At 37.8% G+C, this 17,823-nt stretch overlaps 1 protein-coding gene across 7 annotated transcripts in view; it reads right to left on the bottom strand.

Annotated features, from left to right (window-relative positions):
* Positions 1-17,823, bottom strand: part of Larp4b (La ribonucleoprotein 4B) — a 91,939-nt gene that overhangs the window by 36,743 nt on the left and 37,373 nt on the right. For all 7 annotated transcript variants that reach the window (XM_074056762.1, XM_074056761.1, XM_074056760.1 and 4 more), the window contains exons 4-5: positions 9,972-10,119; positions 9,621-9,761 (exon numbers count right to left, since the gene is read on the bottom strand). In XM_074056762.1, the coding sequence (XP_073912863.1) occupies positions 9,621-9,761; positions 9,972-10,119 (289 nt within the window). The remainder of the gene's footprint in view (positions 1-9,620; positions 9,762-9,971; positions 10,120-17,823) is intronic.

Genomic DNA, 17,823 nt, shown 5'->3' with positions numbered 1-17,823 from the left:
GGAGGGGGCGGAGTGGGTGGTAAGGGAGGGGGTGGGGGCAGGGGGGAGAAATGAACCAAGCCTTGTATGCACATATGAAAAATAAAAGAAAAAGGAAAAAAAAAAAAGTAGGGGCTTTTAGAACAAATAGGAACAAACAGTTCAGGCCATCCTCATTAGCAAAAAGAAAACAAAACTACTAAAATTACCAAAAAGAAAACAAACAAAACCATTAAACTTAAGACTGAAAATATGAACTGTAATTCCCTCATCCAGAGACTTTTCTTAGTCATTGCATTTAAATTCACATTCTATCCTCCATATTTAAGAGGTATTTATTTACTACACATCTCCTGCATGTCGGGAACTGTTGTAGGAACTGCATATCTGAGCTTAAGTGAGACAGGCCTCTGCTTCCAGAAGGCTGACATTCCAGTCACAGAACCATACCGCTGGGGAAAGATGGGCTGTCGAGTGTGGTTTCATTAAGGTCAGAGATGAAAATGTTAGAATTATGGAAAATGATCTGGCAATGGAAGAAATTCTCAACCCCTCAGAGAAAACGAAGAAGCAAAGACTGTTCACTTGTTAGATGGGATACTGGAATGGGTGATACAGGGAATTACCTGCTTCAAGGCAAGATGGAGTAACAGGGACTGGGTTTATTTCCTTTTTTAAAACAACAATAAAATGAATGAGCAATAGTTTTCTAAATATTGCATGTCAGGCAACGAAGGACGTAGCAACAGAAGTTTTTTAAACTAAAACAGAAATGAGAATCAGAAAGAAAATGGTCAAAGTGGCTAAGCTATGGAATAACTCCACATAGCTTAATGTATGTGTAAAATGAGGCTGTTACAAAATCCTCAAAGCCACAGAGAAAGGAAATCTGCAGATGGGAATAAAGAACACCAGGAGCATTAACTCCATGGATAAAAATAAGCTTTTCTTATTATAATTTAAATCCCTTTGAAATAAAAAGAATGCAAACATTAAATAAACAAGACTAAGTGAAAGAAGACTAATCCAAAGGAAAGGAGAAAAAAAAAAAGAAAGAAGAACAAAGAATAAATGGAACAAAAAGAAAAAGAGAATACATCTTGTGCTTAGATTGAGGATTTTAATACAATTCTTCCATAAAAGGAACCAGGGCTACTTGGAGAAATTGGCGATTTTAGGAAGAAAAAAGCCAAACAAAATAAAACAGCAAAAAGCCCTACATTGATAGAGGCATGTCAAATGGAGCCAAAGGAAAAAGCCTCCCATGGCCAAAGTCAGAACAACTTGAGCAACAAAACAAAGTAGTATTGGATTATAACCTAAAGAATAAAATGAGTACTCTTCAGTCTATATTGATAAAATAAAAGGCTGAATAAACAAATGAGGGAGAAGAAACAATTCTCCCATGCACAAGAATTTCAAATAACTTATACAGATTCTTTGCTCTCACAGAAGGAGACCATTAATCTTCATTCCGTAAGTGTGGGCTGTGAAAAGAAACTTTCTTCACAACAGTACAATATGGATAGAGAGAAAAAAAAGGGAATGGCTGTACAGCTGAGAAACTGGTCAAACACTACTTCAGCCAGGTGATCAAGGTCAACACCAATGATAAGGCATTTGGATAGTGTTTGTCCTTGATATGATCTGAGGAAAACGGTGTTTTGCCTCTGTGGTCTTCTCCCAAGCCCACATTACAAACACCATGATAAGAAAAGATATCAGAAAAATCCCAAAAGAAGAATAGCCTACAATAAACAAATAGTATATAAATACTTGTTCAGTCCTCCTTAAAACTCTCAAGGTTACCAAAAACAAAAAACGTCTAAGAATTGTCACAACGAAGAGGAAATACAATGACTGGACATGATGTGTGTCCTAGACAGGATTCTGGAACAAAAAAATAACAGTGAATGAAATGTACCACTAAGGTTCAGTGGACATGGCAAATACATTAACAGATGCTATCAAGAAAAACTGAACGTGAGGTATAGTTTCTCTTGAGGGCAGATGTTGTTAAGAGAACAGAATGCTTGGTATACTTCAGAATGGTTTGTTTCCCCTTCCTCCTGCCAGAAGCATGAGACTGTTCTCCCCTATTCACTACAAGGACCTCATCAAGTTCCGGGAAGTAAAATTTACAAAATTATGGGACTCCATTCTATGCCTGGGCCTGTGTAGTTTGCAACTCTCAGTCTTGTTCATCCTGAACCTCTAACAGCTCATCAAGTACAGTTTGGGTTTTCCTAACATGCTCTGATTCCTGCAGAGATTTCTGCTCAGTAAGCTATGACCCTCTATTCACCTTTTCTCTCTAATTTTGTGGGCAGTTTACCCTGTGATCTCACTCCTCTTCCAAGGAAAACTGTTGACTTGTCAGGTCTTTAGGTTTTTTGCATGTTAGGGAGAGTGGTGACTTCCAAGCTATTGAAATACCCACTCATGCATACGCATCTATCTTTGGTGGTATGCCATTTGTTCATTGTCTTGCTGGGTTGTCTCATTAAGTGTTGTCAGTTTACAAGTCATACAGATATGTGATTTACGAGTTCATTCTCCTAATCTACATGAGTAAATGTGCAAACTACCTTGTTCATTTCTTTTCTCTAAGGACTACTGAAAAAAATTTCAATATTCCAAGGTCACAAAGGCTTTCCATCATTAGTTATTGTTGAGGGTTTATATTTTTTAGGTCACTGATCACTAATTTTTGTATGAGGTATGTAGTTTTTTTTTTTTGTTTTGTTTTTTTGCATATGGACATGCAACTATTCTAGGACAATATGGTGAAAGACTATGAAAGACTATCCTTTTTCCTCTGCTTCTGCACCTCTGCCAAGGTGGTACTGATATGAAGACAAACAGGCAACCAATGGAACAGAGGAAAGACTCCAGGCATATATCTGCATATATGTGGTCAAATGACTTTTGATAAGGATGCCAGGAGCATTCAATGAGGAAAGGACAGACTTTACAACAAATGGTCCTGGGAAAAACAGGTAACCATATGCAAAAAGTATTGAAGGTAGACCCTTAATGTAACATCATGTACAAAAAAATTAACTCAAAATGGATCACATGGTCTTATATGTAAGTGTAAAACTATAAACTCTTAGATGAAAACTTAAGGCAAGCAAAAGCTTCAGAATACTGGATTCAACACAATCTTGAGCCAGGCACGGTGATGCATGCCTGTAATCCCAGCTACTGAGAAGGTAGAGACTGGGAGGATCACAGTATAAGGCTAGGTCCACCAAAAGGTTAGCGAGACTCCATCTCAACCAATGAGCTGGACACAGTGGCTTGTATCTGTAATCCCAGCTATATGGGCAGCATAGGAGGAGGCTCTCCAAAAAGAATAGGATAGCCTATCCCAAAACCAATCCAAAAAATAACTAAAGCAAAAAAGGTCTTGGGGTATGGCTCAAGTGCTTAGCAAGCTCATGCCTGAGTTCAAACTTCAATGCTGCAAACAGAACAAAAAACTCCCAAACAATAATAACAGTATCTTGATTATGATACCAAAGGCTGAGGAAACAAAAGAAAAATTAATCTGACAAAAATGAGAACTTTTTGTGCATCAAGATACTATCAACCCAGCAAAGTAACCCACAGAATAAGAAAAAGTAAATCATATATTTTGTAAGGGATGAATACCTAGAATATACTGAGAACTCAGTATATTCAACAACAAAAAACAGACACCCCAAAAAAGTAACTATTGGCACAGAGTACTATTCAGCCTTAAAAAGGGAGAGAAATTCTGATTACGCTACAATATGGATGGCCCTTGAGGCTGTCACGCTAATAATGAAGTAAGCCACATACAGCAAGATAACTGCTTGTGTGATTCCACTTACATGGGGCTCCTAGAGGAGTCAAATTTATAGACACAGAAAGTCTCTGAGAGTATGGCTATAAGGGGCTGGGGAAAGGGAAACGGGGAACACTTTTCCTTGAAGTGCTAGGAATCAAACCCAGGGCCTTCTGCATTCCAGGCGAGAGCTATACTGCTAAGCCACATCCCAAGCTTTTGGATTTCGAAGACAGGATCTCTCCGTGTAGCTCAGGTTGGCCTTGAACTCACTATGTAGCCTAGAATGACCTTAAATTCACAATCCTCATGCCTGAGTGTGCCACCGTATCTGGCTACAGGGAATTCTTTTCTTTTATTTTTTTGGCAGTTCTGGAGATTGAACTCAGGACCTCAACTTGAGCCATGCCCCCAGTCTGGGAGTTATTTTTAATGGGCATAAAATTTTAGTTTTATATGATGAAAGAGTTACAGAGATGGGTGTTGGTAAGGTTACACAAAAGTATAACTGTACATTTAAAAATGAGCAAGGGGCTGAGGGTAGGTCAGAAGTACAGCACAAGCTTAGCATGTGCAAGGCCCTGGGTTCCATCCTCAGAACTGCAAAAAGGAAAGGCGGCAGAGGGGAAGGAGAAAGTAAATTTCATGTGGTATGTATTTTACCACAGTAAAAAATATCAGGGAAAAAAGTACACACAGAGAAGGATATACAATGCTAACAGTAATCAAAAGAAAGCAGGGGTAGCTACATTTATTTCAGAAAAAGAACACCTCAAAGCAAGGGAATTTGCTTTACTGGTAACATGCAATGAAAAAGGAGTCAATTCTAAGAACACCTAATAATTTCTAATGTGTAGGGGCCTAAAAATATTGGTAGAAATAGTTTGGAAGACAGTTTGGGAGTTTTGAACAAACCTACATGTACATTTACCATATATATACACACAGCAATTTACTCGTTGGTTTTTAACCAAGGAACCAAATCACATTCACCAGGTACTGGTGGCTCATGCCTATAATCCTAGCTACTCAGGAGGCTGAGCTTAGGAGGATTGAGTTTTTGAGGCCAGCTCAGGCAAATTGTTCACGAGACCCCCATCTCCAAAATAGCCAGAGCAAAAAGGACTGGAGGTGTGGTCCAAGAGACACAGCATCTGCTTTGCAAGCATGAAACCCTGAGCTCAAATCCCAGTTCCACCAAAAAACAAACAAAAAAATCCTCATATGTGTATATAAAAACCTGCACATGGATGTTTATTGCAGTTATTTCTAACTACCAAAACTTGGAAGCAACCAAAATCTCCTTCAGCAGGTAAATGGGTAAACTGTGGTTTGCTAGACAATGGAAAGTTCACAGCTAAAAAGAAAAGAGCCATGGGAAGACAGAGAGGACCCTCAAGTGCACACTAGTAAGCAAAAGCAGCCAACTTGAAAAGACTACATACTATGTGATTCCAATTCTACAATATTCTAGAAAAGGTGAAAATATGGGGACAATAAAATATCAGTGGTGGCCAGAGGCTGTGGGGAAGGAGGGATGAAGAGAAAAAACAAAGAGGACTTTTGTGGCAGCAAACTCCTATGATACAACATGGTTACATGTCATTATACAATTGTTAGAAGCTACAAGACCAAGAGTGAACTCTCATGTAAACTACGGACTTTGGGTGTTAACGTGTCAACCTAGATTCATCAACCGTAACAAATGTAGCACTTTGGTACATCATGCTGATAACATGGGAGATATGGGACCTCTACATGTACTTTCAGTTTAATTATGCTGTGAACCTAAAATTGCTCTAAAAACAGTCTCTAAATAAAAAAAGCCCCACATCATTAGTCATTAAGGGAATACAAATTAAAACTACAGTAAGATCTACTAACCATCTTTAGAAGAGCTGAAGTTAAAAACATGGTTAAGTATTGGTGAGGACACAGAGCAAATGGAGCTTTGGTCCACTACAAGTGGGAATACAAAACAGTGCCGCTACAATGCAAAACAACTTCATTATTTCTTCTCTTTCTTTAGTTTTTGTTTTATTTCCTTTTTGCTGTCCTTGTACATACTAGGCAAGTGTTCTATAACTGAGTTATATCCCCCAACCTCTCAGCCTTGTATTTCTTAAAAAGATAAAACATATGACTACCAGATACCCATCTACTACATTCCAAGGGATTTACCAAGATAAATGAAAACATACACCCACAGCAAGTCTTGCTTATAAAATTTAAATAGGAACTTTACTATAAAAGCCCAAAATTATAAAGAATCCAAATATTCATCAACAAGTAAACAGAAAAACAAACTGGGGTATATCCATATCTTAGATTAATACTCAGCAATAAAAATGGACTATTTATTATGTTACAACATGACTAGATCTTGAAACTAGTAAAGGAAGTCAAAGAGGACACTGTCCAAAAATGTATGCAACTTAACTGGGTAGACAATTCATTATCAAATCCAGTCTATAGTGTGTATTTCCTTAACTCTCCTAAAGGTAAGAAAAGTAAAACTTAATAGCTGGAGTATACCTTAAATATGTGGTTATTTATTGTGCATCAATTGTTCTTATTAATGCTTTATACAAAAAAAAAAAAAAAAAAAAAGGAGTGTATGAAACCAGTACCTAACAGCACTGTTGGACAGGATTAGGAATCTATGATCACAGAGTTAAAAATGAGATCGTTCTATTTTTCTGAAGATTTTTCTTTAGCCACATTGATTTATCAGCTCAGGTACAGACACTGAACAGGCAGAGTTAAATTTAAATGAATTTGAGCCATTTGCTAGCAACTGTACAGGGAGTTGGATACAAGGAAATAATGGAAATGGGGAGGTTGGGTAGCAAGCAGAGTGAAGATGGATGTGAGGATGCGTGGGGGGCAGGGACTCACAAATAGGTCAATAGAGTCACTGAACAAGTACTATACAGGGGCTGGGGATCTACAAATACTTAACCCCAAACCCTTTCACAGGTGCTTGCTTAGTAATTATCCCTTGCATATAACCCAGCATTTGACAGTAAGCAGTACAAAAAGGAAAAAGATACATGCTTTCTCATTCCTCCTACAATCTCTAACTCAAGAGTATCTTTGAGTACAATCTGAGAAGTAAAACGATTCAACAGGCCTTCTCTGCTAAATTCTGATTAGCCAATTTAGAGTTATTTCTTCCACTTAATTTGCCCTATGTAACTGTTAATAATGATGGGTATGTAATCTATCCCTTAGGTCTGCTAGGGTTTTAAAAATTGGAGTTTTAGATTAAGCCAGAAGCAAAACTGGAGAACAATCAGTTTCCTATATTACCTGTAAGAATTTCTACATTGGCCCACATTCTGGCCCCCAAAAGAGAACTATTCTCTTCTTGTTTTCTTCTGAAAATAGCTTTAAAATATTCCCTCTTCAATGAATCAACTTCATTTGCACTTAAACTTTCCAGATATATTTTTAACATGTTTTTATTTTTTGCAGTGTGAAGAATCGAACCCAGGACAGGCCATGAGTATATTATGCATGCAGTCTTCCACTGAGTTACTTTCCCGTGGCTTATATTCATTCATTCATTCATTTCTTTATTTTTGGTGTTAGTACTGGGGTTTGAACTCAGAGCTCTGTACTTGTTAGGGAAGCACTCTATCATTTAAGCAATGCCTCTAGCCCTTTTTGCTCTAGTTACTTTGGAGTTAGGGTCTTGCTTTTGGCCTGGACCACGATCCTATTTTACACTTTACAATGTAGCTGGGTGGACAGGAGTGTACCATCATGTTTGACTTTTTTCTGTTGAAACGAAGTCTTTAGAACTTTTTTATTTTTTTGGTCCCAGGCGGGCCTAGAACCATGATCCTCCCAATTTCAGCCTCCCAAGTACCTTCATTTTATTTTGGATGCTATTTATAGTTTGTATAATTTCTGTTCCCAGTCTCAGTATAAACTTTAAATTATTTTAATCTTTTATTTTCTACCATTAGAATTATCACCCCTGCTTTCTCTTCTTTGGAAATCTCTTTTAAATGATTAGCATTCTTGTCTTTGCCATCAAAAAGTCACATGAACTTCAATATGACTCCAGGTTATCTAATGTTTTGTCATTTCCCAATGCTGTGTCATTACCCACTCAGTGCTGGGTTAACAAGGAGGAACTAATCAAATTAAATTGTTACATACTGGCACTTCTCCTTTAGATTTAAAAGATGACTTAAACAGGAAAATAACCAACTTCAAGATGGCCAATTTACATTTATAAGAAAGCAACACAGCTTGGTCTTTTTACTATTATAAATTCTTGATTTTTTTTTTTTTTTTTTGGACTGGAGAGTTATTTAAAGCAACAAGCCCCACCGAAGTGGGGGGCAGGGACACACACGACTGAATGATATTATTAAAACACACATATTCTCATGAAAGTGCTAATTTCTGATTTTAGGCCAACAAAGCCATTATGCCTGACTATGCTCCATGCCATGGAGGTCTGGCCCTCTGGCTCTTCCAGTTAAATTTCCAGGTCACTGTAACAGTGCTTCCCCTTATTTCCAAATACCCATGGCAAGTGGGCAGGGTGGTGAACAGAACCTTGGTTTAAAACTGCTTGGATCATTACACAATTTTGACAGTAAGAACGAAAATGTTAAAATCCCCCCATGGGTTTGCTTTTACCATCACATATCTAACGACATCTGACGTACTGTACAACTCAGTCTCTTTTCTTCATAACTCTATCCATTTTTATGGCCATGACTCAATGCTGAGGTTCTTACAACCCAAAAGGGGGAAGACAGTTTCCTGTTCTATCTGTTCTTAGTTTTTCTTTCCTCAAAGCTATTCTTTCCTACTCCTGCAAGATTATATTTTTGCCAAATATCTTATTTCCAACATGTCCCTCACGCCATCAACAACAGATAAAGTTCAAATCCTTCTGGCTTCTGAGACCCTTGAATGTGGCTTCAATTCCTCTTATCCATCACTACTATGTTCCCTTTTTATACCCTCCTACCTACCCACTTTTCTTACTCTCGATTCTAATGTTGATTCTCCATCTCTGACTGAACTGACACTTCGTCCTATGAACAATCTTCTGCTTCTCCCAACTACATCAACTACATGTCATTTGTCTTGAAACTACTCGGGCCTTACATTCTGCATGATGCTTTCCTCACCAGAGATCTCTGCATATAGGTAAGACTAAGTTTAAATAAGAACTGAAAGGAGGTAATGAAAGGCACATTGTTAGGGAAAGACTCAATAAGCTAAATTTTAAAAAGTATTATTAAATTAAGATTTAAAAAAAGTCTAGCTGGGTGGTGATGGCTCACACCTATAATCCCAGTTACTCAAGGCAGACAACAGGAGGATCGAAGTTCAAAGCCAGCCTGGGCAAATAGTTCTCCAGTCCCTATCTTGAAAATACCCAACACAAAACAGGGCTGGTGGAGTGGCTCAACCAGTACAGCACCTGCCTACCAAGCATGAGGCCCTGAGTTCAAACTCCAATACCACCACTAACAATAATAATAATAATGATAAAAATAAAAACGCTTAGTCAGAGCTGGGCACTGGTGGCTCAAACCTATAATCCTAGTTACTTGGGGAGCTGAGATTGGGAGGATCATGATTCGAGGCCAGCCAGGACAAAGAGCTTGTAAGACCGCCATCTTCAAAATAACCAGAGCAAAATGGACTGAAGGTGTGGCTCAAGCAGTAGAGCACCTGCTTGTAAGTGCGAAGTCCTGAGGTCAAATTCCATTCCCACCAAAATAAATAAATAAATAAAAACATAAAAAGCCCATACTCTATATATGAAAATGAATTCATAAAACAGCTTTACCTGTTTCACTGTTTTCAGGCAAAGGTTCATATTCTGAGTGGTCCAGAGCAAGAGTGCTCATGTCTGTCTGATCTGACTCCTGTAAGTCTGGTAAAGCTGCATTCTCAAGACTTTTGTCACCATCACCATTGGCATCCAAAGCTGTAATTGCAATTTTATGCCAAAAGACAACATTAGAAGAAAAACTTACCCTTAAAACAAAATAAAGCACACATCTGCAGTTACTGAAAAATTTTTAACTGGCTTATAAAACATCTCCAGACTGTAAGTACTATTACATACCAAAATGGTAATAAAAGTAGAGGCTTGAGAGCAGGGTTGCTCCCGGTCATAGCCAGGCCCACAACTCACCCTGCTGGCTGCAGTCTGCTGAATGGCCAGGTGCTTCCTCCCATGCCGCACTCACACCAACAGCTGCACTACTTGCTTCCAAATGTAACATATGGGCCCCCCATACTTTTGCATTAGGGTTTAGCTCTGAAACCTTAGTTGTTGGTACCTAGGAAAAAATTTCACATGTACATTTGTATAGAAATTTCAACAAAGTACAATTTTATTTATTAATACAGAGCTAAAAGATACATCTGTGTTAAGAGACTTGAGGCTAAGAAGGCTGTGTCTATCTATATTTATATTCTCTGGAATGAAATTGGGTCCAATGAGCAATGCAAGCTGGTGCAGTCAGAACTAAGGGATCTAATTAACCCTTAGATCTTAAGTTCTTCCTAAGCACAAGGCTCAAGATATATTGCAAATAACACACTCAACTCCCTTACTTCATGGGGAGTTCAGTGTCTCACAAACTGTTTAACTATAAATAACTAATGATTTTCTATAGTTCTTAATAGGAATCACAAGTTACAGCTGTACAAACTTGCATACAATGTAGATGGTAAAATTTTAATTATAAAGTTTCAAACACAAAAACAAAAGGTATAAAAAATGAAAGCGCCTACTAAGAACAAAAGGCCTTTGAAAAGGTCCGTCAGCTACTGCAGGAAGAGAGAAAGCTAAAGCATCCTCTGAGTAAGACAGTAAAACATCTCACATTTTCAACACAACTACGTGGTCCCATTCCTAAAAGTTTCAGTATTTCCTGTGGAGTTTCCTCGGAACACAACTCCCCAGCCCTACCACAGTGGAATCTGCAGATGATCCCAATGCACACAGCCCAGAGTTCTCATGCGCTCACTCTGCTGGGACTACTAGAGTCCAATTCTGCCATGTACAGCTGTGCAATGTGGGGCTAGTACTTCTAGTTACCTGGAGTAAAGCTACCTAGTAAGGCTTGTTACCTCTAAAATCCTCACTTGGAAAACGAGTTTCGCAGTTCTCCTGTTATAGGACCACTGAAAAAAGGCACCCAAAACACTCAGCATGATGCCTGGAACACACTGAGGCATCAGATCGGCAGCTCATTAGCAATGATTCCAATAAAGCTGTTCAGTACCTTAAACTATGGCAATTCTATACTCAGTGATGGAATCCTTCCTCCGACGGCTACCTAGCACAGTCAGAGTAAAGAGGAAGTTCAGAACACTCTCACGTGAGCACCACCTCTTTGGCCTCATTCACTGCCAGTCACACCAACCTCCCTTCTTTCGAAATACATTCATACTTTTGCTTCTCCATCGTATTTGTCCGGCATACCCTTCCAGATAGCGAAATGGCTCACGCCTTCATTTCCCTTGGAAATGGTAGTCTTTCCTGATGCACCTTAAAAACCCACAAGAGCCCCCACCACATGGATATGCCCCACTTCCATGATTTTTCTGATAGAAGCCTGGCTTTCTTTTGCTAACAAACCTTGAAGAGTTCCTCAAGTCTAAAGAAAAATCAAATGTTCTAGTAACAGTTACTCTCCAAACTTTAACTTCAACTGTTACCATAATAATTCCTCAACAAACCCATCCTGACTCAAGTGATGAGGCTAGCAATGAAAACCACAAAAATATTTCTGAAACTGAGTAGGTTTCTGGGTATAATGACAATATATATGCTTTGGAAGCTTCCTAGTCACTGAGCAGTAATTAAAGCACCATTCCCGCAAAATCAGATGCTTAAATGAGTACCTATCTGGAATTCTTTTTACTTTGTTAAGTACTGGTGATAGGGAAAAGAACAGGGTTCACCTCCTTCAAGAATATTATAATTAAGAAACACTGATTCTTCAATTTCTATTCTTGCATTACATCTACATTTCTAGTTCATCTTTGGCTTCTGCACAGTCTCTTTTTTTTCTACCCACCTATCTAACGAATATATCCTGAATGCTCACTAACACACCTGTGCCAAGCACAGTGCAAAGTAAGCACTCAGTGTATAATGATGAACAAAACAGACATGATCCCAATGGAGCTAAGATAGTTAGAAGACACTCCCTAATTTCATACACATCACCAGCTTTGTCAGCATTTACATCTTTCAAGGCTCTGTTGTGTTTTTTTTTTTTTGGGAGGGGGTTATTTCTCTATCTTCTTTCCTACTCTACTAATTACATAAATCACTTTTTCTGATTAAGCTCGGTTCTCTTTCCAGTACCCATCAATACACAACCAAGTTTTCCTTTATCAGTTCCATTCCATCTGCTTAATCTAATGCACATATTACACATTCTTTAAATTCCCAACACCAACATTCATCTTTTCTATTTTAGCACCTTTTGCAGTTGACTGCCCTACATAAATAATACATGCTTTGTAGTTTAATAAGACAGAGTACATGATGTCCTTGCTTACAAAATAAGCAGCACTTCTGAGAGCTATTGTAGCACACACACTTGGTCTCGTCAGGGCATCCACGACCAGCATGTGGGCGCTGTCACACACTCTTGGATGCCAGACACCATAGACATTTTGCTCACCGTGGCATCTCTAATACTTAGCAGATTCCAGTTTAATAGGGAAGTGTTTAGAAAATATAAGAAATAAATTAGTATTTCTTAATGTCACAAATTAGTAGGACTCTACCCTTAAGAAATTACCTCTCAATTGAAGTACTTCATACACATGCATGAAAATAATGAAACTTGTTAAAATTGTATAAAGAGGAGGTAGAAAGTAGTAAGAGGGGGTGAATTTGATCAAAACAAATTATATACATGTATGGAAATGTCATCACAATGAAACACCTCTGTACAATTAATATACGCACTAGAAAAAAGAAAAGAAAAGAAAAGAAATTAGTACTTCTCAAGTGGTAAACACAAATCAAGTATCAAGAACTGTACATGATTTTAGGCAGTTAACCAGTATTCAAGAAATACTCTGACAGAAAGATGTGAGAGGAAATGGAGTCTTTTAAGTAAAATCTCCTACCATGACCACTAGCGCTCAAAAGCCTACTCCACACACTTACCAGTACTGAGTCAGAACAAGACTAACAGGTAGTTATTACTTACTGCCTCAGTTTCACATAATAACTAATGCAGAGAAAAGTTAAGTAACTTGCCCACACACACACACACAAAAGATGGCAATTAGAAAATCAACTTCTGATACCAGCAAAAACAAAACATTCATCAGTGAGAAATTTATTCCTCATAATGCACATGAGAGTTTTTATTAAACAAAGATCTAAACCTTCTACCACTTCTTTGAAATCCGGTTATTCTCTTACAGTTATTTGGAACTTTGAATGATTATCAAGATTCTAGTTTCATTTTCTTGAGTATATGTCTTATTTCCACTGAAAATTTATGGATAAGCAATGGTTATTAAAACCAGAAAGAAACTCCTGGGCTGGAGGCATGGCTCAAATGGCAGAGTAACTGCCTAGCAAGTATGAGACCCTGAGTTCAACTTCTAGCATGGGCCAAAAAAAAAGAGCCATATTCTAATACAATTTTACAGCAACAGCCAATGTTACCTCTCTTTGAAGGGTGGGGCATCCCAAAATTCTGACATTCTGCCGAGCCTTCTACCCCTTAAATTACTATGCTCTGATAAGTTACTAAGTAGGAACTAAAAGTAGTATCAGAGAAAACAGACAGATAGACGAAGACTAAAATAGGAGACATAACAGGGTAAAGAAAACACTCCAAGTAAGCCTGTACTGTTCCTGGAGGTACATTTAAACTTTAGTAATTCAAGACAATTCACTTATTTCAGAGCTCTTTATTTGTAAGATGGAGAAACAACTGCTATATAAGATTTAGTATTTAAAAAACATCTGTAACAACATTTTCAAAACAAATTTTGAAAAGCCAAGCAACAGCATTAAACATGGTAATGATTTAAGTGAGAATACTGTTTGGCCATAGCTCATAATTGAAAAGCCAATTTAAAACAGAAAACATGTATTCAACCTAAGGCCATGTAGATAAGACAGCAACAGGAAGGGTTTGCACTTTACATGGATATACCAAGCAGTTAGCAATTAGTAGTCAACTACTATGTACACACTTACATAAAAGATACTATGTATATTATTTTTAAAGCCTATAGAGTTTTGTCCTCCACAACTATTTAAGGAAGAAAAACTGATGAATTCGAAGGTAACTCTTTCTGGTAACAACCAAATATGAGCACAGAAAGGAAAAAAAAAAAAAGTTTAATGAGTAACTGCTTTTTGTTTCTTCTTTTTTTAGTGGTACTGGGGTTTGAACTCAGGATCTCATGCTTGCTAGGCAGGTGCTCTACTGCTTGAGCCATACCTCCAGCTGTTTATTCCCATATTTTATGTATCTATCTCCTTAATACTATCAATACTTTTTCTTACCAAATTCTACAAAAATCTCTAATAATCACTACTGCTTTTTAAATGAGATTTTGCTATTTCAAGTACAACCAGCCCTCATAGCCGCGGGTTCCACATACATGAATTCAACAAACTATGGATCAAAACTATTGAGGAAAAAAAATGCATCTTGCTAAACAGGTACAACCTTTTTTCTTTCATTTTCCCCTAAACTATGTAACAACGATTTTCACGGCATTTACATTTGTTATTGTAAGTAATCTAGAGATGGTTTCAAGTTATGTGGAGGATATACATAGATTACAGTAGACCCTTGGTATCTGTTAAGTACATGGCTCCAAGGAGACCGCCATGAGGGAAACCCACAAATGTTCAGGGTTCAGTACTGAGGATGCTTGATTCATTTTTCCCATTATGCCACCTGACTTGTTACAGACATGCCTCCTTTCAACAAACCATAAAATTTTCACTTTATCACTTCAATTAAGCACACTCACTTTTACAGTGCTTTTGGGACAGCCTGCTTTTAAGGAAGGCCTGTTTTCACAAAATTAAATGCAAGGAAACACCTAGCAGATCACCTAACAATTTAAACACAACTGATGATCGTGAGGGACTGACATTCTCTGCATCAACTGAGCTGCACAATGTACATACAGGAATTAAAAATTTTTTGGTTTTGAATTTCCTTTTGTTTTTTTTTTGACTGCACTTGGTCAAAACGGAGTGTAATGCATCTACAAATAAGGCAAGTTTACTGTATTTGCCATATAGATGGGACTTGATCACGCATGTGTTTTAGAATCTGCAGGAGTCTTGGAAATCAATCCCCCATGGATGTTGAGGGATGAGGGTAAGTTCTTTAGTTACTACCTGCTTCAATACATCTGTTTTATGAGAAAGTTAGTTTCCTGTTGTTAAATAATGTTTGCACTTATTATGAAATTTTTAGAAGGATGATCAAACTGGCATCAATCACAAATCTTCCAAATCAAAGGAACTAGCTTCATCTCAGAGACCTAAGAAAGAGCTCAACAGGAATTCTGACGGAAAGACAGAACCAAGATTTCAGAGCTGGTTAAAGCAGCAAATTTTACCTGCCTCAGACAAAGCACAATAAAAAAGTCAAAAGCACAGATTTTAATTAAGTTTATATTCTGTGTAACTTACACACATTGTCAGTGGGCTCAAACACTTGCTGAATCATACCACACTACCCATGTGACAAGATTCCCTTCTCAAAAGGGCTCCACCTATGCAGAGGCAACATCCACAGAGAACAGTCTGCCCAAAACTACATAGGGGTATAATTAGTAGAGCATGCTTTAGTGCTAAAAATTTGCACATAAACGCTGACTTAAATATACCAACAGAGAATTCATATTCTCCAACTTGGAAATGGTTAAGTTGATACTGCAGTAATTCACAGCTTTATATAAGCATTCAAACAATCACCAACTATTTAGAATAAAGCTTCATTAATTTTAGGTTAAAAGTAATTTTAAGTCAAAAGGTAAAGACACAATAATAAATGCTGGTAAAACATACTTACTAACTGTCCCGCTCTGCTTTGCCATTCCCAAACGCCATCCTCTGACAAGGATAGCTCATGAGGGGTCTGTTCCAATAAAAGTGAAGCATTTCCTAAGTTCTGTGGCTTACTGTGTAGATATTCACCAAATACTTGTTCGTCTTCTAATGCATCTTTTGAGACTGTATTAGTCCAAAGACAGCCTACTTGATATCCACCACATCCACTTGCCAGTCTTTCAGAAAATATCTGACCTGCTAACCCTCTTGTCTGGTAATAGGAAAATTCATTCAAAACATGGGAGTAGAATTCCTCTGGGAAACTCTGCCAATCCATTTCTGGGGGATTTTCCGATATACTTAGGATATCTTCTGTGAGTGATACAACATGGTCACTACTTGGTACTATGATTTCTTTGCTGTCCTCTGGGATGGCAGGAATTACCTGGGGCACATCATAAGGGGTAGCAGTGTAACTGTCCACTTGTGTGGGATCAATATGAGCCAAATAGGAATACCCACCAGAAGTGTCACAAAACTCTAGTTTTTTAAAAGTCACCTCTGAATTTCCCCCCAAATGCATTTCACCATTTAAAGTAGACTTTTTCACTATGGATTTGACGTTTCTTTCTTTGAAGTGGCCTGCATGTCCACTTGTCCCACATAGATCTAAGCAGTCAATGTTAGGATCAATTCTGTGTTTCTCCAAACCAAGTCCCTCTTTTTCTTCTTTATGTATTAGTTTCAGTTTACTCAACTCTGATACATTATTACCAAAGGCATCAGATACTCCTTTTACTGATGCAGAGTAAATCTGCTTCAGTTTTGGGCTTTTACCACTATTGATATAGTTCTTCTCTACTACTCCCAACTTCTGTATAACTGAAATTGAACTTTGGTTTAAAGGTGATACAACATTAAGATCTTTATCTTTGCATTCATTCACTTTATGGGTGTCACAATTCTTTTCTATTTGATTAGTTTCACAATCAGGATTTTTTGTAATAGTAGAACTAATACAAGTTAGTTCATCCTCAGCGGGTATCGCTTTACATTTTAATAAACTTGTTTCCCAGTGGAAGGTTGTTTTAGAATCTGACTTGACATTTTCTACATCCTCTTCTCTTGTCTCTCTATAATTAGCTTTTTGTGATTCTTTTTCAGCATTTCCTATTGTATCACTCTGCTGATCACATAACACACTGACTGAACTCTTTGCATATATTTCAACTTCTGTTTCCCTTTCTTCTTTACCAGCACAGGCAAAAATAAGACCAGAGGATGTAAAGTTATCTTGAAGAGATCCAGAATGATCCTGAGACTTCTCATTTGGTGATACTGAATGTAAAATTTTATGTTTCGGGGTGTTTATTCTCTCAATCATATTTTTTGTGTCTGAATCACAATCCACATGAGTCAAATCATAGATCTGTGTCTGTGCTTTGTCTGCCCTGCTAATTATACACACATCTTCTCGACACCAAGATTTCAACTCAGAAGTCCTCTTGCTATGACCCTCAGTTTCCAAAATGTTCTTTCTATTCTCATTTTGATAAGAGGAACTATTTTCAGATTGCAGGAACAGCTCGCCTCTGCTTGCCAGCTGGGCACTTTCAGTTTCCAGACTACTATCTCCCAGGTGCTGTTCCTTCGTCAGCACTGGCTCTGGGAGGGGTACAGGATCAGGGCCATCACCAAGTTTCAGAGCAACTTCTCTGAAATTAGCATGAACTGGGAGACAATCATTTCCAAAGCTCTTTGAAGTGTTAAACCTTCTGGTACTCAAGTTAATCCTATCTGAACCAAAGGAAAGAATACTGCCTGACTTGCTAATATTGAAGTAGAAATAATCATTGTCTTTGAGTTGTTTTATAGACTTACTTTCTCCTTCCTTTTTAGAGTTTAAACTTTGACTGACACCAACTGCTACAATCTCAGGTTCATTATTCTCCATAGCCAGAGAACTGATGCTAGG

The sequence above is a fragment of the Castor canadensis genome, chromosome 15 (assembly GCF_047511655.1).
Source record: "Castor canadensis chromosome 15, mCasCan1.hap1v2, whole genome shotgun sequence".
Lineage (NCBI taxonomy): Eukaryota > Metazoa > Chordata > Mammalia > Rodentia > Castoridae > Castor > Castor canadensis.
This window is presented reverse-complemented; position numbering and strand designations above follow the sequence as displayed.